General features: G+C 37.7%; 1 protein-coding gene across 7 annotated transcripts in view; it reads right to left on the bottom strand.

The window, feature by feature from the left end:
* METTL9 (methyltransferase 9, His-X-His N1(pi)-histidine) overlaps positions 1 to 23,725 on the bottom strand; it is a 93,550-nt gene that overhangs the window by 45,928 nt on the left and 23,897 nt on the right. For 2 of the 7 annotated variants that reach the window (XM_079120419.1, XM_079120422.1), the window contains 2 exons: positions 22,946 to 22,981; positions 14,502 to 16,663 (listed from right to left, as the gene is read on the bottom strand). The exons of 2 other annotated variants lie outside the window; for them this stretch is intronic. In XM_079120419.1, coding sequence (XP_078976545.1) covers positions 16,531 to 16,663; positions 22,946 to 22,981 — 169 coding nt within the window. In that variant the 3' untranslated portion in view covers positions 14,502 to 16,530. Of the gene's footprint in view, positions 1 to 14,501; positions 16,664 to 16,841; positions 16,938 to 22,945; positions 22,982 to 23,725 lie in introns of those variants that run through there. 3 more of the 7 variants (XM_079120420.1, XM_079120423.1, XM_079120421.1) reach the window with 2 other exon arrangements.

Below are 23,725 nucleotides of genomic sequence, written 5' to 3'. Positions count from 1 at the left end.
CCAGATTCTACCTTCTGCCTCCAGCACCACTCCTGGGGTCATACAGAAGCTGGTTTTCTCATGAACCTCAATAAAGTGTAGTTTATATATGAATATAAGTTATTTTTAGAATCAAAACTATAAATGACATTGAAGCTAAATTTGTTGTTTCAAATGCATATTTTATAATTTAAACACATTCCTTTAGGTTAGTTAGATATACTTTTGCTTTCATAAGGAGACACATGTACAGATAATTTTTACCACCTCCACAATGCTTATTGCGGTTATTCAACAAAATAAGTCTTCAGGAAAAATTTAGGTCATCCTTTCACAATTTGATGATATTTTGGATTTGTGTTTAGAATCTGCACCTTCTTTTTTATACTTTTTTTTTTTTTTAAGTACCAGTATTGAACCCAGGGGTACTTAACCACTGAACTACATCTCCAGACCTTTTATTTTTTTTAATTTTAGATGGGCTCTCACTAAGTTGCTTAGGGCCTAAGTTGCTGAGGCTGTTCTCAAACTTGCCATCCTCCCGACACAGACTTGGGCTCACTGGGATCACACGCACGTGCCACCATACCTGACTTTAAAAGCAGCTACTATGTGGTTGTATTTTTTAGGGCATCTAACATTTGTTAACTCCTTTATCCTACTCAGGATTTACATCTGTTTGGACACAAGTATCAGAAATACATTATAATTTTTACATACATGTTTAAGTCTGTTTCAAGAATAAAAATCATTTCTTTTTGACATGATAGGTAGTCCATGAAGTCAAGCATAAAATTTCCTGGAAAAAACTCTGGAAATAGAGAAGATTACTTGTCTGAGAGTCACACTTTTAAAAAGCATACAGCCAGGTACAGTGGCACGTGCCTATATTCCCAGCAACTCAGAAGGCTGAGGCAGGAGGATCTCAAATTCAAAGTCAGCCTGGATAACTTAGACTCTTGTCTCAAAATAAAGTGAGGCTGGGGATGTGGGCTCCTGGATTCAATTCCCAGTACCAAAAAATAAAAAATGAACAAAAGTAAATTTAAAAGGCAGGTCTAAAGCCAAGACTTGACTATAAATTGAATGAAGGAAGGTAATAACATTTCTAGAAATAATCATTTATTGGAGATTGAGAGTTGGCAGGAATTAGGTTAGCCATGAAAACATAAAAAATGGAAAAGCAAGCTGACATCAGAGTGGGTCTCCATCATCCAGCCCATGAAACAGTGCCCTAGCCCATTTTGCTTGGGGCAGCAGGTGTCTCTCCAAGTGTAGATGGGTGATCATTTGAATCAAGGCTCCATGATATCATCAACATCATCCTAACTCACCATGTCTCTCAGCCCATGCTCACCACATGCTTTATATGGAATGGGAATTCCATATAAACGGAGGAAGTTTGATGGAGGAAGTTTCTCCATATAAATTGCTAAATTGTGTGTTAGATCATTTTCTGTTGTCAAAAACACAATACCACAGACTGGGTGACATAAGGAAAGGAGATTTATTTTGGCTCACAGTTCTGGAAGTGCAAGGTTGAAGGCACACATCTGGTGATGGTCCTGCTGGCAGAGTCCCAAGGAGGTGCAGGGCATCACGTGGGAACGTGGGAATGTGGGTGTGTCTCCTCTGGTCTCTCTCTTCTTATAAAGGCACCAGGATTCAATCATGGGGCTCTACCCTGATGACCTCATTCAATCCTCTTTACCTCCCAAAGGCGCCCCCCCAACGCTCTTCACAGTGAGAATTAAATGCCAACGAGTTTCACAGGGCAAACCATATTCAAAATACTGCAAAAATAGATTTGGAGGTTTTATTTTTTTCAACTGGTCTGTAAATTTGGTCCATGCTAATCTGCCTGTGAGTTATGAATTCATTTTTAGTGTGCCAATGCATCCAGCTTTCTATACCCGCAGAACCTCAGTAATGAATTTCCTTAGAGGAACTGAAGACAATCTGACCTTCTTTCACCCAAGAGCTAGCCAACCCACTTGCCCAAAAAGTGCAAGGGTGAGCTTCCCAGGTTTTTCGGGTACAACTGCAATTCTCTTTCAAAGTCTGGCTCCCCCACACAATCCCAGTCCCTAGTCCTTATGCTAGTTTTTTTCTATTTTGTGGCTGAGGTAAAATTTTACATTGCATTTAAATATTTTTAAGGGTGCGGTTCTGTGACATTAAGAATATGGACATGTGCAGCCCTCACCACCGTCTCCACAACTTTTTCATTTTCCCAAATGGAAACTCCACATCCTTTAAGTTCACTCGCCATTCTCCCCACATTTCAGACCCTGGCAACTACCATTTTACTTCTGTCTCCATAAATTTGATGACTCTAAGTGCCTTAAATAAGGACAATGTTTCTGCTTTTGTGACTGGCTTATTTTTCTCTGCATAATGTTGTTATGGTTCACACATGTTGTAGCACGTGTCAGAATTCCCTAAGGATCAGTAAATTCCATTGCACGTGTATACCATATTTTGTTTATTCATTCATCTGTCAATGGACACTTTTATACCTAATGCCAATTTATCCAGCCCTATCTTTATCATCAAAATCGGGGGGGGGGGGAAATTTACACCAGGAGGCAGGAAACCTAAATTCTAGTTACTTCCAATGCAATTTTCAATGCAACCTTGGAAAATCACATAACCCCAGCTATCTTGTCTATAAAAATGGTGATAAAGACCATTCATGCACAAAGGCACTCACTTTCTTTAGTGATTTATGAATTCTTTGAATTTTCCCCAAATTCCAGTATGAATATATTTATACTTACTGGGTATGCAACAGAAGTGTAAAATTTTTCTGTTTTCCCACAGACTTTAAAAACAAATCTCACAAATTCAGTTCTGTAAACTCCATAAAACAGGAAATAATTTACTACAAATAGTATGTAATAATGACAAAGTTATAAGTAGCGACTATAATCTTTTGAGAATTGTGTGCTTTATGACCTGTCAGCTTCTTATGATCTGAATCAGAACCTTTGCCTTTCTGACACATCTCTCTCCTGCATGTGCGCACTCTCTCTCATACACACACACACACACACACACCACTACCACCACCACCACCACCACCACCACCTGCTCTGCTTCATAGTGTGAGGTTTGCCCAGTCTACTGTAAAGCACCTGGAAACAAAAAAGAATGCTAGAAATGAACATGGAAATAGATACCTAATGAACTTTGGCCTCATGGAATTCTAGATCTGGGCCTTCAAGAAAAAACCCCCTCCAACATCACTCACTGCCTGGGTACCAACTTTCCCTCAGAACAAGGACAGCATGTGCTAGGTGCCAGGCATTGTGCTAACAGTCTTCACGTATGGCATCTCTTTTCATTCTTGTAACAGCTAGATGTGGTGGGGCAATCCTGTGGAAGGCTGAGGAAGGGAGGATCACATGTTTGAGGCCAGCCTGTGCAATTTAAAGGAACCTTGTCTCAAAAAAAAAAAAAAAAAAATTAAAGGAAAGGAGGAAATACTGCAGAACAATATTGGCTAAATTATATTGTTATATTGTGTGCATGTTCAAATATGTAACAACGACTCCCATTCTGCAATGAATTCTACAACTATAGTGCATGTTATGGTTTGCATATGAGGTCTCCCTCAAAAGTTCTTATGTGACACAATGCAGGAAAGTTCAGAGGAGAAATGCTTGGGTTGTAAGAGTCTGAACCCAACCAGTGAATTAATCCCTGATGGGATCAATTGAAGTGGTAGGGTGTGGCTATGGGTTATATATTTCCTGTCTGGAGAGCAGAGTCTGTCTCTCTCTGTCTCTCCGCTTCCTGATGATGTCAGCTGCTTCCCTCTGCCAGGCTCTTCCGCCATGATGTTCTGCCTCACCTGGAGCCCCTTCCATGGAGCGGGACTTCGATGGACCTCTGAAACCCTGAGCCCTCAAATAAACCATTCCTCCTCCATAATTGTGCTGGTCAGATCATTTAGTCACAGCAGCAAAATACTGACTAAAACAGTGCACTAATTAAAAACGGGAAAAAATTTAAAAATAGAAAGGACTGGGGATTTAGCTCAAAGGTAGACTATCTGCTTGCTGAGTTCGATCCCCAGTACCACACACACAAAAAAAAGGTAGAGTATCCTGTGTTCAATCCCTAATGTCACAAAAAAAAAAGAAAGATTTTAGTCCTGCTGACCGTCTAATGAGATTGATACTCTTATAACCATCTTTTTACAGCAGAATATTCAAGGCCCAAAAAGCTCTCACTGCACAGTGCATATAGGTGGTTTAGACAGGATTTTAAACCGGCGCTTTGAACTGGGAGCTCACATTCTTCACCACGGTGCTCTACTGCCCCCTAGTGTTCATTAGGTCCTCGCACTAGCATAGGAATCAGCTGTAGTACCGCTTAACCTGGAATTTCCTGACTATTCCAGGTGCACTGATTTAGAATCTAATGAAAAGGAGTTTTCCATGAGGCCCACAAAAGAGAAGACAGAGAGCAATCTTCGGTAGAAATAATATGTATTTAATAAAAAGCATTTAGTCCATAGACTTAAAGACAAGAATCACATGACTATCTCAATAGATGAGAAAAACATTTGACAAAATACAGCATCCGTTCATGTCTAAAACACTAGAAAAACTAGGGATAGAAGGAACATACCTCAACATTGTAAAAGCTATATATGCTAAACCCAGAGCTAACATCATTCTAAATGGAGAAAAATTGAAAGCATTCCCTCTAAAAATTGGAAAAAGACAAGGATGCCTCTTTCACCACTTGTATTCAACATTATCCTTGAAACTCTAGCCAGAGCAATGAGACAGACCAAAGAAATTAAAGGGATATGAATAGGAAAAAGAAGAACTCGATCCCTATTTGCACATGACGACATGATTCTATATTTAAAAGCCCCAAAAAACTCCATCAGAAAACTTCTAGAACTCATAAATGAATTCAGCAAAACAGGATATAAAATGAACACCCATAAATCAATCACTTTCCTGTGCCTGAGAGATGAATCAACTGAAAATTAGAAAAACTACTCCATTCACTATAGCCTCAAAAAAATTGGGGATGCAATCTAACAAAAGAAGTAAAAGAACTCTACAGTTAAAACTACAAAACACTAAAGAAATTGAAGACGACCTTAGAAAATGGAAAGAAAGATCTCTGGTGTCCTTGGACAGGCAGAATTAATATTGTCAAAATAGTCATACTACCGAAAGTGCTATACAGATTTAAGGCAAGTCCTATTAAAATTCAAATGACATTCTTCATAGACATGGAAAAAGAAGTCACGAAATTCATTTAGAAAAATAAGAGACCCATAATAGCCAAAGAAATCCTTAGCAAGGAAAATGAAGCAGGAGGTATTATAATACCAGACCTTAAATTATACTACAGAGCTATAGTAACAAAAATAGTATGGTATTGGCATAAAACATACATGTAGACCAATGGTATAGAATAGAATACACAGAGACAAACCCACATAAATATAGCTATATCATACTATACAAAAAAGCAAAAAAAAAAAAAAAAAAAAAAAAAAAAAAAACATACCTTAGAGAAAAAATAGCCTCTTCAACAAATGGTGCTGGGAAAACTGGAAATTCATGTATAGCAAAATGAAATTAAACCCTGCACAAAACTCAAAGTGGATCAAGGACCTAGGCATTAGACCAGAGACCCTAAGAGAAGAAAAAGTAGACCCACATCTCCATTATGTTAGCTTAGGAACCGACTTCCTCAACAAGACTCCCAAAGCACAAGAAGTAAAATCAAGAATCAACAAATGGGATGGTATCAAACTAAACAGTTTCTTCACAGCAAAGGAAACAATCAAGAATGTAAAGAGAGAGCCTACAGAATAGGAGAAAATCTTTGCCACCTCAGATAAAGCATTAATCTCAAGGGTATATAAAGAACTCAAAAAACTTAATAACAAAAATACAAATAACCCAATCAAAAAATGGGCAAAGGAACTGAACAGACATGTGACAGAATAAGAAATATGGTCAACAAATATATGAAAAAATGTTCAACATCTCTAGTAGTTACAGGAATGCAAATTAAAACTACATTGAGATTTCATCTCACTCCACTCAGAATGGCAATTATCAAGAATACAAGTAACAATAAATGTTGGTGAGGATGTGGGGAAAGGAGTACACTCATACTTTGCTGGTGGAACTGCAAATCGTGAAACCACTCTGGAAAGCAGTATGGAGATTCCTTAGAAAACTTGGAATGGAACCATCATTTAACCCAGTTATCCCACTTCTTAGTTTATACCCAGGGACTAAAAATTAGCATACTACAGTGATGCAACCACATCAATGTTTATAGCAACTCAATTCATAATAGCTAAACTATGGAACTAGTTTCCCTTCAACTTCAACTAGGTGCCCTTCAACAGATGAATGGATAAAGAAACTGTGTATATATACACAATATTACTCAGCCATAAAGAGAAATGAAGTTATGGCATTTGCTGGTAAATAGACAGAGTTGGAGAATAGCATACTAAGTAAGATAAGCCAATCCCAAAAAACCAAAGGCCAAATGTTCTCTCTGATGTGCGGATGCTAACTCACAATAAGGGGCCGGGGGTAGAGAAGAATAGAAGTAGTACTTTGGATTAGACAAAGGGGAATGAAGGGAAGGGTGGGGAGATGGGAATAGGAAAGACAGTAGAATGAATCAGACATTATATCCTATGTGCATATATGAATACATGACCAATGTAATTCACATTATGTACAACCAGAAGAATGGGAAGGTACACTCCATGTATGTAAAATATGTCAAAATACATTCTATTGTCATATATAACTATAAAGGACAAATAAATAAACATGAACCCATTTTTTGTGTTGAGATCATCTGAAAAAATAAAATGACATTTCAAATAGCAAATCAAATGGGATTTGAGCAATTACTTTAGGACAACCTTCCAAAAAGAAAATGAAAACAATTTCTATATATAAATTTTTAAGTCAGGCAATTAATTCACCTTCTTGAGTGTACGATTTATGAATTTTGACAAATGGGTACAACTATGTAACCACCACCAAAATTAATATACGAAATAACCCCATAACCTAAACAAATTCCCTGTGCCCTTCGCAAGCAACACTTTTCTTCCAACTCCAAGCGCTGGCAGCTACCGATGTATTTTCTGCACTATTTATTATATAAATGGAGTCATACAGCACAGTCTTTTTGAGCCTGTCTTCTTGCACTTAGCATGATGCACTTGACGTTCATATAAAATAGTCTATATAAAATTTTTATTGATGTGAAGTAATCCATGATGTAGACATGCCACAATTTCTTTACCATCACTAGTCAGCTGAAGGGCATTTGGATTGTTTCCAGCTATTTGGGGGTAATTAAGAAAAAAAACTGCCATAAACATTTGTATACATGTTTTGTGTGAACATAAATTTTTATCTCTTCTTAGGCAAAAAGCTACAGTGGGATTTCTAGATCACATCAAACATATAGTTAAAGAGGAGGCTAAGGCAGGAGAATGACAAGTTCAAGGCCAGGCTGGACAACTTATTGAGACTCAGTCTCAAAAATTAAAAAAAAAAAAAAAAAAAAGTTTTTTGAAGGACTGGGGATGTCTTGCTTAACAGGGTGGTGCACACCTTTAATCCCAGCGGCTCAGGAGACTGAGATAGGAGGATAGAGAGTTCAAAGCCAGCCTCAGCAAAAGCAAGGCACTAAGCAACTCAGTGAGACCCTGTCTCTAAATAAAATTCCACAAAGGGCTGGGAATGTGACTCAGTGGTCAAATGCCCTGAGTTCAATCCCCAGTACTAAAAAAAAAAAAAAAAAAAAAAAGACTGGGGATAGAGTGACACTGGGTTCAAGCCCAAATATACATATATATATTTATGAAATATACATATATATATATATATATGAAAGAGAAAAAAAGGAAAGAAAAGAAAACTGTCAGTGCCAGGTACAGTGGTGGCACAGAGAGCTACTTGGGAGGCTGAGGCAGGAAGACTCAGAGTTTCCCCAGCCTGGGCAACTTAGAGAAACCCTGTCTAAAAATAAGCTAAAATGGTATAGGGACGTAGCTCAGTCTGGTACTTGCCTAGCATGCTTGAGGCTCTGAGTTTGATCCCCAGCACATCAGGAAAAAGAAAAACGTACTGAACCAGTTTTCAAAGTAACTGCACCACTTTAATTCTTACCAGGAATGTATGAGAGTTCTGGGTGCTCCACATCCTCATCAACACTTAGTATTGTCAGTTTTTATTGATACCTCATTATGGTTTTAGTTCACATTTTCCTAATGGTCAATAATGTTAAGCACCTTTCCCTGGATTTTTTTTGTCTTCTTCCATGAAGTGTCTGTTCAAATTTTTGCCCAATTTTTATTGTCATCTTATAATTGAGTTGAGAGTTCTTCATATAGTCTACATTTAAGTCTTTTATCAAATAGGCATTTTGCAAATATCTTCTGCTGATCTGTGGCTTACGTTTTCATCTTCCTGATATCTTTCAAAAATTAGAATTTTTAAATTTTGGTGAAGTCGAATTTATCAATGTTTTGCTTTTATGATAATATATTTGTTGTCATGTCTAAGAAATCTTTCCTGTCCCAGAACACAAGGATTTCTCCTGTTTTATTCTAAAAGATTTATGACTTTAAATATTATTTTATGTCTATGATCCATTTTAATTTTGTACTTTGGTACAAGGTATGGGTTGAGCTTCTCATTTTGTTTTGTTCTATCATTGGACATCTAATTGTTGAAAATACTATCCTTCCCCCATTAAATTGCTGTTGTACCATTTTCAAAAATCAGTTTTCATTGATGTGTAGTTTTATGTCTGAACTCTATCCTGTATCATTTGTCAAAACTACATGTTCTTGATTATACCCTTAGTTCTTTTTTTTTTTTTTTAGTTGTAGATGGACATGTTTATTTTTTAATGCAATGCTGAGAATCGAAGCCAGTGCCTCACACATGTCAAGTAAGTGCTCTACCACTGAGCCACAACCCCAGTCCCTTAGTTCTTTCTATTTATTTACTCTTCATAAATAAAGAAGAACTGGGACTGAACCCATGGTCTTTCACATGCTAAGCAAGCACTTTGCCACTGAGCTACATTCCCAGTCCTTTGTATGTTTTATTTTATTTTATTCATTCATTCATTCATTCATTCATTCATTCATTCATTCATTCATTTGGTGCTGAGGATTAAACCCAGGGGCTCTTTACCACTGAGCTACATTCCTAACCCTTTTTCCTTTTTATTTTGAGATGGATCTCACTAAGTTGCCCAAACTGGCCTCAAACTTGCAATTCTCTTGCTTCAGCCTCCTGAGTTGCTGGGGTTATAGGCTTGCACCATTGCTCCTAGTTAGTCTTCTAATCCCTATTTATCACCCTGCACAAAACTCAACTCAAAATGGATCAAGGACTTAGGAATTAGACCAGAGATCCTGTACCAAATAGAAGAAAAGGTAGGCCTTAAATCTTCATCATGTCAGCTTAGGGCCAGGCTTCCTTAACAAGATTCCCAAAGAAATAAAATCAAGAATCAATAAATGGAATAGTTCAAACTAAAAAGCTTTTTCTCAGCAAAGAAAACAATCAATAACGTGAAGAGAGAGCCTCCAGTGTGGGAGAAAATCTTTACCACACGCACTACAGACAGAGCATTAATCTCCTGAGTTTTTAAAGAACTCAAAAAACTTAACACCAAAAATACGAATAACCCAATCAATAAATGGGCTAAGGAACTGAGAGGACACTTCACAGAAGATAGACAATCGATCAACAAATATATTAGAGAAATGCAAATCAAAACTAAGACTTCATCTCACTCCAATTAGAATGGCAATTATCAAGAATACAAGCAACAATAGGTGTTGGCGAGCATGTGAGGGAAAAGGTACGCTCATACATTGCTGGTGGGATTGCAAATTGGTGCAGCCACTCTGGAAAGCAGTGTGGAAATTCCTTAGAAAACTTGGAATGGAACCACCATTTGACCAATTATCCCACTCTTCCGCCTATACCCAAAGGACTTAAAATCAGCATACTATAGTGATACTGCTACATCAATATATTCTGCCACTCAATTCACAATAGCTAAACTATGGAACCAACCAAACTATGGTGCCCTTAAACAGATGAATGGATAAAGAAACTGATATATATACACAATAGAATATTACTCAGCCTTAAAGGAGAATAAAATTATGGCATTTTGCAGGTAAATAGAAGGAGTTGGAGAATATCATGCTAAGCAAGATAAGCCAATCCCAAAAATCCAAACACCAAATGTTTTCTCTGATAAGTGGATGTTGATACGTGACAGGGGTGAGGGGGGGTAAGGGAAAAATGAAGGAACTTTGGATTGGGCAGAGGGGAATGAGGGGAGTGGGGGGGAATGGGGTGGAGAGAATGAGATGGATGTCATACAGGTATGATCACACGAATGGTGTGACTCTACATTGTGTACAACCAGAGAAATGAAAAGGTGTGCGCCATGTGTGTACAATGAATAGAAATATATTCTGCTGTCGTATAACTAAATAGAACAAACAAAAAATTAAAAAAAATTTTAAAGATTTAGTCTTCTAATCTATGAACAGGATATGTGTTTAAACTTTTCATCAGTGCTTTCTAGTTTTTATCATAATCTCTTGCACATATTTAAAGATAAATAAATCTGTATTTCATTGTTCTTTTTATGCTGTTGTAAACAGTAATTTTTTTGAAAAGATTTCCAATTGTTCATTCCAACTAACATAGAATTATAATTGATTTTTGTATATTGACCTTGTATCCTGTGACCCTGCTAAACTCACTTATTAGATCTAGTAGTTTTGTTTTATGTTCTTTGGATTTGTCTACATAGATTATCATTTCATCTGCTAACAGAGTTTTATCTCTTCCTCCAAATATGTATGCTTTTATCTATTTTTTCTTGCTTTATTGTACAGACAAGGTTCTCCAGTGTGGTTTTGAACAGTAGTGGGAAGTATCTTTTTCCAAATTTAGGAGGAAAGTATTCAGTTTTTCACCATTAAGGATGATATTAGTTGCAGGTTTCTTTGTTTTGCTTTGTTTTATTTATTTATTTATTTATTTATTTATTTTTTTTTTTTTTTTTTTTTTTTTTTTTTTTTTGGTACAAATTTCATCAGGTTGGGAGATTCTACTTTTACTCCTAGTGTGCTGAGAGTTTTTTGTATGAGTGGATATTGCATTTCATCAAATGCTCTTTCTGCATCAATTAAGATGATCATATGGCTTTTATTCCTTTTTCTGTTATGACGAATGATTTCTGAATGGTGAATCAACACTGCACTCCAAAAGTTAACCCCATTTATTATGCTTATATTAGCTAGATTAGAATTATTGATATTTTATTGAAAACTTTTTAATCTATGTTTATGAAAAATATTGGTCTATAGTCTTCTTTTTATGTCTTTGTGATAGCTGGGTCATACTGATCTCACAGAATAAACCTGGCAGTATTCTCTTCAATTTTTAAAAAGAGTTTTTGTATTTCTTTTTTAAATGTTTGGTATAATTTGCCAGTGAAACCATCTGGGTCTGGAGTTTTCTTTGTTGGAAGATATCTAAGTTGTCAGACATATTGGTACAAAGATTTCAAAATATTTCCTTATTATCCTTTATATGTCTGTATAATTTAAATGATGATGAATACCCCCTCTTTCAATCCTGATATTGGAAATTTATGTCTTCTCTCCTTTTCTTGAATACTCTGGTGAAAAGTGATCAATTCTAATGGTATTTTCAAAGAACTAGCTTTTGGCATAACTGATTTTTTCAATTTTATTGGCCTCTGATCTTTATCACTTTCTTAATTTGGGTTTAATTTGTTCTTTTTCTAGAAACATGGATCATTGATTTGAGACATCTCTTTTCTAATATAAGCATTTAATGCCTTAAATTTCCCTCTATGCAGTGTTTTGTTGCATCCCACCAATTTTATTATGTTGTGTTTCATTTCTCTTCAATTCAAAATATTTTCTGATTTCCTTTATGACATTCCCTTTGACCCATGAGTTATTTGGAAATATATTTTTAACCTCTAGATATTTGAGGACTTCTCAGGCTTATTTATTATTAGTTTCTAAGTTAATTTCATTGTGATCATAGGATATGTTTTGATTTCTATTCTTTCATATTTGCCGCCATTTGGTTTATTGCCCAGAAATTGTCTGTCTTGGTTAATAGTCTGTTTGCACTAAAAAAAAAGAATGTCTGTTTTGCTGTTGTGGGGCAGAGTGTTCTATTAATGTCAATCAATCAAGTTTCTTGATAGCACAGATCACATCTACATCCTTGATGGTTTTCTAACTACTTGTTCTGCAGATTGTTAAATGAGAAGTATTGAAGTCTCCACCTAGAATTGTCAGTTTCTCTATTTTTCCCTTCTCTTCCACCAGTTTTTGCTTCATGCATTTTGGAGCTCTGTTGTCACACGCATACCCATTTATGATTATTTTATCTTCTTGGTTAATTTAACTTATCATATGATTTCCCCGTGTATCTCTAGCAATACTCCTTCTCCTGAAGTCAACTTTGATATTAATATAGCCACTGCAACGTTTTTTGATTAGTGTTTACGTGTTACATTTTTCTATCCTTTTAACATGTCTCTCTTTAAAATAGGCTTTTGTGCATTGCATATGATTAGATCATATTTTTATTCAATATAACAATTTGTCTCAGTGTGTTTAGATCTTTTGTATTTATTATAATACTGATATTGTTGGATTTAAATCAACCATATCTGTCTCATACAAATCCAAACTTCACAATCTTAAGCTCCTGCCTTAGGCTCATGAATTTATGATTAGTAGACCTTTCTGGAAGATAATGAAATCTCCATCCCCACCCGTAACCCTCCCTAACTGAAGACCCTGCAGGAGAACTTTGCTGGTTTCAGGGAAAGCAAAGTGAAAACAAATTTGGGAAATGTACCATGTTTGTACTGTCTTGCTGCAACACCCTGCTGTGGATCAGAAAACTCAAAATATGGATCAGGTCTGCTCCACCTCCACTGCTCACCCACAGACCAAAGAACCGCAGGTTTTTAAGCAGACATTATTCAAAATTAATATATATACACAGATATGTGCATATATATATTTATAATGAAATAAATTATATTAAAGTAAAGGTGAAAAAATAAAGGTGATACCAAAAAAGTATTATCTCCTGATTATTTTACTCTTATTTATGCTCTTGGGGCTATTAATGTCTGTCATACCTGAAATATTTTATGCTACTTCTCAGTTCTTCCCAAATCTGTGTTCAATTATATCACATAGGTAGCTTAAAATTGACCAGGACAAAAGTAAAAATATTTGCCCTATGGAAATCAGTATATATTATTGTGGGTTTGTTGTTGTTGCTTTATCTAGATTGTGGTCAAAAGACTTTTTTTGTAAAAAGCTGGTTAGCACTCTAGGCTTTGTGAACCACAGACAGCCTCTCACATAGTCTTATTTGGTTGTTGGATCTCAGTCAGTACAAAAATAGGGCACAGGTTAAATTTGGTCCTGAGGCTATAGTTTACTGACTTTTGCTGCAGACTTAAAGTAGTAAGGAATGGCTGGGGGAGTGTATCAGTGGTAGAGCACTTGCCTAGCAAGTGTGAAGCCCTGGATTCCAGCACAGCAAAGGGAAAAAAATAGAAGAAAGGAAAATGCTAATAATACAAAATAAACTCAAAACGGTCACATTTATAGCCATTACACTGAAAAGCACAAAAAATTAAGGAAATATTCTTCCCAGTATTTAAAACCAGTCATTCAATTCAGCAAAGACTGCAGTCATATCATTGGTGATGAATGAAATACTGAAATGGGTCTCTACTGTTTCACTGTTGTCTTACTCATCAACATACACAAAAACATACAATGTTTAGGTTGGAACTATTTTCTTTGGTCAATGACTTAACTTCTTTGATGAACTGAACATAACCAAGCAATTACTCATCATCTTGACTTGGTGACTCTATTGTAAATCATAAAAACTTACAGTGAAGCTGGACACCGTGGCTCATACCTATAATCCTACCAACTTGGGAGGCTGAGGCAGGAGGATCCCAAGTTCAAAACCAACCTCGGCAACTTGAGACCCTCAGTAACTTAGTGAGACCCTGTCCCAAAATAAAATATAAAAAGGAGCTCAGTGATAAAGAACCCCAGGTCCAATTCCCAGCACACCAAAAAAAGTGAAATTACAGGTGTATGGAATTTACAATAAAGAGTATGATTGGTTGGTTGGTTGGTTGATTGATTTGGGTGCTGGGATTGAACCCAGGGCCTCATGCATGCTAACCATGTGCTCTACCACTTAGCTACACCTTAACCTCTGATAGATTTTATTCTTTTAAATCATGTTTGATACAGCCTTTTATCAACATTTACAATAAAGTTATGCATGTAAAATATATAGACTTTTTTTCAAGGAATTGGTTCTTAAGTTACACTAGCACATAAATGTATACATGATTCACTGAGCTTATTATTGTTCTGATTAAATGTTCAAATTAAATCTGAGCAGGCACCAAGAATCTGAGTCCATCGAAAGAAGCTGGGTGGCTAAATTGAGGGGTCCGGTACTCCATCAGTTAGGTGCGTGTATGTGTGCACACACAGGCAAACAAGAAACAACCATGAAGTAGAGATGTCAGAGACAGAGAAGCCATCTCAGTCCTGGCCTTTCCCACGTGTATGAATCAACTCTAATTTTATAGGGTACAAAGTGATGTTTTAGTGTATGCACACATAATCTACCGAAGATTAAATCAAACTAACATGGTCATTACAGTTTTTTATGACAGATTTTGGTGATAAGAACATTTAAAACCTATTCTTTTAGCAATGTTGAAATGCAAACTGATTGACTATGGTCACCATGCCGTGCAATAGATCACTACAACTTACTCAGCTAACTGAAACTTCAGCCAACATTTGCCTCCTTCCCCATCTCTCCCATCTCTCAGCCTCTGGTAACCAACATTCTACTCTCTTTCTCTGAGATGAACTCTTAGATTCCATCTCTGTGAGAAGATGTGGTATTTGTCTTTCTATGCCTGCCTTATTTCACTTGGCACAATGTCCTCCAGATTCATCCATGTTATTGAAAATGACAGAATTTCCTTCTCGTTTAAGGCTGAATAATATTCCACTGTGTGTTCCTACCACACTTTCTTTACCCACTAGTCTGTTGGACATTAAGGTCACTTTCATAGCCTGGTTATTGTGAATAATGCTAAAACGAACATGGAAGCACAGATATCTCTTTGATATGCTGATCTCAATTATTGCACATGGATCTAGAAGTGAGATGACTAGATTATATAATAATCCTATTTTTATGTTTTTCAGGAACCTCCAGTTTTTCCAAAACAACTAGAACAATTTCCATTCACACCAACAATATACCAGATTCCTTTTTCTTCACATCTTCACAAAAGCTTACTATCTTTTGTCTTTTTGATAATAGCCATTCTAAGAAGAATGTGGCTTTAATTTGCATTTCTCTTATGGTTAGAGATGTTGAGCATATATTCATGTATAGACATGTGTAGACATAACAGTGTCTACCAGTATATCTTCTTTTGAGAAATGTTTGTTCAGGTCCTGTGCCCATTTTTAAATCAGGGTTTTTTTTCCTGCCACGGAGTTCAGTTTTTTATCAGATGCATGCTTTGAAAATATTTTCTCCCAATCTTTGGGTTGTTTCTTCACTCCATTTTTGTTTCCTTTGATATACAGAAACTTTTTAGTTTGATATAATCCTAATTTGAAGTTTTTTCCGTGTTTTCTTCAATAGTTTTAGGTATTTAAGTCTTTAATCCATTTCAGTTGATTTTGTGTATGGTGTAAGGGTTCAATATCATTCTTATGCATATGGATATCCAGTTTTTTCAACACCATTTATTGAGGAGACTTTCTTCTCCCCATTGTGTGCTCTTGGCCTCTTTGTTGAAAATCAGTTGACTATAAACATATGGGTTTATTTCTGGGATATCTATTTTGTTCCATTGGAAAAGTGTGTCTGTAGTTATGCCAGTACCATGCTGTTTTGATCCAATAGTTTTATAATATATTTTGAAATCAGGGAGTGTTTCTTCTTATTCTTAATCATAAGAGAATCTACAGATAATGGTGGTGTAGTTTTAATGAAAAGAATAAAAGAGTCATTAATAAAATTGGTCAGAGAAGCAATATGAAGTTTAAAATCATCAAAGAGAGTAGTAGCATACACAACCAGATGGACTCTGGAAACTTACATAGCAATTCACTGGTGAAGAGTTATAGGTGTGTCCAGGCTACAAGACCATTTGGAAATAACCAAAAGAAAGGCCTTACTTTATATTTAAATTAGAGAGTCAAAAAGCCCTAAGACTTGTTGGACTTCTAAATTTTGTTTTCTAAACAAATGAGAGATTAAACAATCAGCTGTGCCTTTGGGTACGTGTAAACACCATAAGAACCAACAAACTCCTGAAGACGTTTGGATCCCATAACAGTTGGTGCCGCCCTTAAAGAGTCCCTGTGTAGTCTGCCTTGGTCCTGATTGAAAATGGACTCCAAACCAGAATCTGAAATATTGCAATGCCCAGCGGAACCAGGCAAATCAAATTAAACACATCATCCCGAAGATCTACAGGTACACTGGGGGAGAAAAGATATAAAGCACAGTTAGGTGGGGTTTGTTTTCTAGTGGCTACTGTTCTTATTAATTCAAAACTAACAAAAAAATTCAGCAGTTTTGTTATTAACAATCTATTTAAAAAGTAAAAGACATTTTATCAAATAATTTTGATTCTTCAAATTATTGGACAACACTTACCTTCTAGTTGCTCATAGGAGAGGAGGCTGATGCACAAACCTTGAGCACAGTGCCTGCTGAAAGGTGCCACAGCTACAACCCAGGATGACAGAGTGCCTGGGAGGACCAAGGACAGGAGCCAGGGCCCAAAGCACACACTCATATGTGTGCACCCTTGTTTATACTTCAGTTTTGTTTGGTTTGGGTACCAGGGATTGAACCCGGGGCACCTAACCACATCCCAAGTCCTTTTTATTTTTTCTTTTGAGACACGGTCTCAAAAGGCCCTTTTGCTCAGGGCCTTGCTAACTTGCTGAGAATGACCTTGAACCTGCAAGCCCCCTGCCTCAGTCTCCCAGGCCACTGGGATTAAAGACGCATGCCATCGTGCCCAGCTACACTTGGGTTTAAAATGACCTTCAACAGTTTTAAACAAGGTGGAAGGATTTGGGCATTCATATCTAGGACCAAACTTTCACTCAACACAATTAAAGGAATCCAGGGTTAATAATATTCAGAAGCAACATGTGTAGGTTTTCTGATAAGAACTTCCAATAAGCCCAAAGACTTCTAAGGTTCTTAATTATATTCCAAATAGATCGTACTTTTCATTTAAATCATATACAGTAAAAAGGAGTTCCTAATTATTCAAATTTTGATTATCCAGTTAGCTCAACTACATAAAATCGCCCCTCATTCATTCAGCCAAATGAAAGGAGAAATGAAAATGTCAAACTGTATGATACAAGATGAGGAGGCGTTTGTTACATTTTCATACTAAAACTAATCACTACTACCAAAACCTATGTGTCCTTAGTTCATCTAAAAAAAATTGGTACTGTTAGATTATAAATGTGTTGGGCATTGGGCTACGTACTAGGTATTCAACAGTAGGCAAAACTGGTAGGGACCTATCTTCATGGAGCTTACCCCCATGCAGGTAACAGATCTTACATGCAAGTGGTAGATCTTACTCAAATAATTATAAGTAAATTTGATTTGCATGCAATTACATGAGATAACTGTAAAAAGCACTATGATAGAAGAGTTCAGAGTCAGACTTATTCTTGGCAGGTGGAATCTAGTGATTCAAACTGAGTTCTGAAGGCTAAGAAGACATTAACTAGAAGCCTTCTGCCTAGAATCATGTGCATAACCTCCAACCACCACTACCTTCTCTAAAGGCCATAGCTGAGAATGTCCTTGGTGCTCTGGACTGGACTGCATTTGTAGGTATGTTCATCCCCCCAACCTAGTCCAAGAGCTGATTACTACCTACCCACTCTCCACCCTTTGCTGCTACTTCTCAGGCTCTCAGATAACCACAGTGGCCAAGGTTGTAGAAGCTGGCCCCCCTGTGCGAGCTGGCTGTAGCCTGTGGAAGTACTGGAGGCACTGATGGTGATTTCAGAATGTGGTTCCACTTCTGCTCCACCCAGATTCTCTATGGAACATCTTATTTCTGTGGGCATATGGTGTCTGGTTTTCCTAAAATTCCTTCAAGAAACCTCTCCCTTCTTCCACAAGTAAGCCCTGTCTCAGTTCTTAAGACTGTCTCACTCCCACCTAAGATCAGACATGTGCCCAAATCTATTGCTTCAGTGACAGTCGTGTGACTCGCCCCATACCTGTTGGTGTCCACCTAGGGACTTTTGCTGTGCTACCAGGACAAAAGTGCATGCTTCCTCATAACCTTGGGCTATTAGGCCCATGTAAACCTGGGGCTATGTTGCTTCCAGGAGGTAAAAGCTTGAAGCAGACACAGAAGGAAAGTCAGAGAAAAAGGTCCCTGGCACACTTGAGATCCAGCTCTGCCTGACTTTTCAGATATAAGAATCAATAAGTTCCTCTTTTATTTAGGTTAGACTGTATTGGATTTCAAAGTGGCCAGAGTAATATACCCTTCCAATCTGAACTTATGCCCAAATTGCTGTAAACTGGCTGCCTCTGACCACTCTGAGGAAAGGATTCAGTGATGTCTAATTGGCCTCAACCAATAAGGACACAGGAAGTATGAAACAGCTGGGTGCTGATTTCCAGAGCAAGAGGACACGGTCAAAATGGCTTTGGAACTTGATGCTGTGGATGCTCACAACCATGCTTCTCTTGCAGATTTGACTGTTCACTGATATAAACCACAAGACACATTAGACAGGAGAACCAGACCAACAATGGGTGCAAGATGCCAAAAAGGTCATAGAGAACCCAGTTCCACTTCAATCATACATGTCTCAGACACATAAAAGAAAGGAAGTGGCCTAAGCAAGACCTTTAGAGAGGGAAAATCACAACACTGGCCATGAGCTGCTTAGTCTCGGAATTATTACAATGTGTGCCCTGAAACCCAGGGTTTATGAAAAGATTGTTTCTGCTTGGCAGAGGAACCTCTGTGCTTTTTGTTTCAGAGTTTTATTAGCAGCAGGAGCCCATTATCCTTCTTCATTCTCTACTTATAACAGATTCCAGTTTTAAAAATGTCAAGAAAGCTCTCTCTGCCATACTCTTCTACCATGATGTTCTGCCTCAGCTTGAGCTCTGAGCAATGGAGTCAGCCAACTATGACTGAACTTCAGAAATCAATAGTGTCATCTTTGAAGAAGACTGGAGCTTATCTGTTGGACACTATGGCCTAGCCGAGAACCAGCACAGACCACCAGACATATGCATGAAATCATCTTCTCAGAGCCAGCCTGTCAAGGCACAAGATGACTGAAGTCTCATTTGTGACCCCAAGCAACATTAGCACAGGAATTGCCCAGATAAGCCCAGCTTGAAATGCTGACATGAGGCAAGAATGAAAGAAATGGTTGCTTTTTAGGTGAGGGGGGAGGGGAGGGGTTGTTTTGTTTTTTTGGTGCTGGGGATTGAACCCAAGTGCAATACACCACTGGATCACATCCCCAGTCATTTTTATTTTTTATTTTAAAGGGGCTCACTAAGTTTCTGAGGGTGGCCTCAAACTTTTGATTCTCCTGCCTCCGCCTCCTGAGTCACTGGGATTATAGGTGTGCACCACCACACCCAATTGAAATGGTTGCTTTTATAACTAATTTTTTTGTCATTCATTATATACGAAACACTAGCAGGTATCTCTATTTCCCCAGTTTTCAATATTTTTAACATGTTGATGATTAGGAGAGAAATAATTGAATTATGTTTCAAATAAAACCAATAGAACTTTTAAAATATATATTAAGAAACTGAATTCCCACTGGGTACAGTGGTACACACCTATAATCCCAGTGGCTTGGGAGGCTGAGGCAGGAAGATCTCAAGTTCTAAGCCAGCCTCAGCAAAAGCAAGATGCTAAGCAACTTAGTGAGACCCTGTCTCTAAATAAAGTACAAAATAAGGCTAGGGATGTGGCTCAGTGGTCTAGTGCCTCTGGGTTCAATGCCTAACATCCCTCACCCCACCCCCCAAAAAAAAGAAGAAGAAGAAGAAATTGGATTCCAGCTGTCAGGGGCTCTCTCTGGGATATTTTCCATCTCCTGGACAGAACTGTCTTCATCTACTTTTTGCATGGAGAGGGGGCATTAAGAACACCTGTGGCAGAGTTTCCTATGGGCACAATGACAACATGCACAGAGAAAGCCTGATTCAGGTACTCAAGGGCAACCAGGGGACAAAACACTCAATGAATAGGCAGTTTGGCAGCTGGTCAAAGATCCAATGCTTTCAAGCTTACTTAGTTATTACTGACGTTGCTACCATCTTAACAGCTTCAGACTCTCCAATAGTACCTGTGATTTCCCCAGTATCCACTGAATCTCTTGACACTCTTCAAATATTTCCTTGGTCTTTCTACCCCTTTCTTAAGATGTCTTCTTTCTCCTGAAATATGATTCTAAGCCAGAGACACGCCTGTGATTTGAGAGCATTTCTTTTCTCTCTCACATTGCATTCATTCTACTGGGAGATGAATGAACCTATTGACTAGTGAGGCTATATTTCTTTGAGAATGTCATCACCTCTCATTGCCAACCTTAACAACACTTTTTAATGAATCTCTAGTAGAAAAATAGTTCTTACTCCCTGCTTGGGCCTTCATTTGTTCACCAGGTATTTATTGCACACTTACGGTCCTAGGTGTTTAGGATACAAAGTAAATCAATCCACAATTCCTGCCTTCCATAAAGGCTTCCTGCTAGTGGAAACAGAGACCATAAAAAATATATTTAATATCATCATATTATAATAAAAACAATGCACTCCTGCTTATGGGGAAAAAAACTGCACCTAATTTTCTCTCACAATTTTCAAAACAAAAATAATCTATCTGCAGGTAATAATATCCTAAGTATTACTGTTGCCCCTTACCTCATTTTTGTAGCTTAGTATGAAAAGTAAACTCTGCAGGTAATGGGGTCGGGGCTGGGGGGACCATCCTGTAAATTATCCTACTCTCACATCAAATCCTATCCTGTGTAGGATCTTCCTTGTCACAAAACTCAAAGCCTGACTCTTTTCCACTTTCTTATTTTCCCTATCAATATTGGCTCCAAAAAAAAGTATAAAATTAATAAGGTCATCTTCTGATCATATCAGTATAATTCTATCCTCATTAGAATAAAAATAGATAATCCAACCAATGGAGTAAACCAGAATCAGAACCAATGAGCATTCTGCGAAGTAAAGGGATGTTCAGTATTGCAAAGGCCAAAGAAATGCAAATAAGGCTTAAATAGTAGGTGAGTCTCTTCTGAATTAGGGTCAGAAAACAAGCCCACATAAATAGTTGCTACCTCAAGAACAGAGAAGAAATTTCTCCTTTCTAAGGTCAGACTGAAACAAGTGAACGAGTTTTGTCAGTCTTACTATGTGCCTGGCCCTGTATCTCAGTTGGCTTGGACTACCATCACAAAATACTACAGACGGCCTAGAATGAGAGGCCTCATCAAAAAAAGTTGATTTTCTCATAGTTCTGGAGGCTGGAAGTCTCACATCAGCTTGAGCAGATTCTAGTGAGAGCCCTTTTCTTGGCCTACAGACAGAGTTATGTCCTCCCATGGCAGAGACAGAGAGAGTATGCTCTCTGACCCTCTCTCCCTCTCTCTCTGTTTTCTAGTTGGTGCTGGGGTCTAAACTCAGGTCCTTGCACATACTAACCACACACTCCACCTCTAAGCTACCTAAAAGCACTAATCCTATTATGTAGATCCCACTCTCATGACCTTGTCTAAACCTAATTACCTTCCACAGGCTTCATCTCCAAATACCATTACCTTATGAGTTGAGGCTTTGTTTAGAATATGGACTTTGAAAAGACAATTAGTACATAGCATCCTGTTAGACACTTTCCTCTTGTTGCTGCTAATTTTCACAACAATCCTGAAGAAGACACTGAAATTTAGGTTGATTAATTTGCCCAAAGTTACACAGCTAGTGAGTTTGGAGCTGGAGCTGAGATTTTTACCTGAAATATTTTATCTGAACTAAAAATCTCTCCAAGAAAAACTGGTACCTCTAATCTAAATTTATCAGAAGGAAAAACTAAGTTTTTGAGAAAATTAAATACTCTGCATGGAAATATCAAGTATAAGATAGCATTATGAGTATATATATGATCACACTGAGGTCTTGAATATCTAAATAGTTAACCCCCTATAAACCTATTTTTCTTTGCCAGAGATTGGATGATATGGTTAATGTATCCATATATAAAAACTAAATGAAGCCAGGCACAGTGGCACATGCCTGTAATCCCAGTGACCCAGGAGACTGAGGCAGGAGGACTGAAAGTTCAAAGCCAGGCTCAGCAAAAGCGAGGCACTAAGCAACTCTATATAACTCTTGACCTATCTCTATATAAAATACACAAACAGGGCTGGGGATGTGGCTCAGTGGTCAAGTGCCCCTGAGTTCAATCCCCGGTACCAAAAAAAGAAAACCTAAATGAAAAAAAGTAACAATAATATTTTTCCAAAACACACCATAAGGTTGATTATCTCCTGCTTTGGATATAACCTTGTCCTCAGGAGGTCCCTTTGCCACAAAATACATAGAACCTATTTACAGAAATAAATAGAAAAGTGGGCAATGAGGAAGAAATCAATAGTATCATTGCTAATTCTGCGGTAAAACTCTGGGGCTGGGGGCGTGGAGCTCAGGGTTAGAGCGCTTACCTAGCATGTGTAAGGTCCTGGGTTCCATCTCCAGCACTGCAAAAAAAAAGTTTTTAATCCAAAATTCAGGATATATATAATTATGGTCCTAAGAACTTCTGGACAGAATTCACCCACAAAAATTTCACATCATAGCCCCATTTCTGACATACCATCAGTAAACTGACTCAACCTCAATTGTAATCTTTTGGGTCAAATGTTCTTAACTGTAAAGTATAAAGCTGCTCCCCCGCCCATCAGGTGCAGTAATTTTCCTGCCTCCCAACCACTTGTCAATCTGTGAACATCCTGGCTAGCTAACCGTTCATCAGTCAGCTTGCAAGACTCCTTCTTCGATATTGGTCCCCTGTTAGCCCGGGGGAATTCAACTGTTTACTATAGCTTCCCTGCCATCTTTTTCCATTCTTCTGTCTGTCTTCCTCACTTTTCTCTATCCTCCTGGCTTTCCACTCTCTCTAGTGCACGCCCTTTCTTTTCCTTTCTCTTTTCCTCTCATTTTCTCTCTTACCCTGCAGGGAGACACTCTGTTTGCTTAATAAACTCCCTTATGTGATTTCCCGTGTCCGGCGTCTTTCCGTGGGATTTTCCTTACATTAACAATTTAGATTATTCTAAGTGCTCACGTTCACTATAGTTGGCAACTGGACTTCTGGTTGTTTGTTGCAGCACTGGGGACTGAACCAAGGGGCACTCCACCACTGAGCCACATTCACAGCTCTTTTTATGTTTTCTTCTGAGACAGGGGCTCACTAAATTGCCCAGGTTGACCTCGAACCCTGT

This window comes from Sciurus vulgaris (assembly GCF_902686455.1).
Source record: "Sciurus vulgaris genome assembly, chromosome: 18".
Taxonomy (NCBI): domain Eukaryota; kingdom Metazoa; phylum Chordata; class Mammalia; order Rodentia; family Sciuridae; genus Sciurus; species Sciurus vulgaris.
The sequence above is the reverse complement of the archived record's forward strand: the minus strand, read 5'-3'. Positions and strand labels throughout refer to the sequence as shown.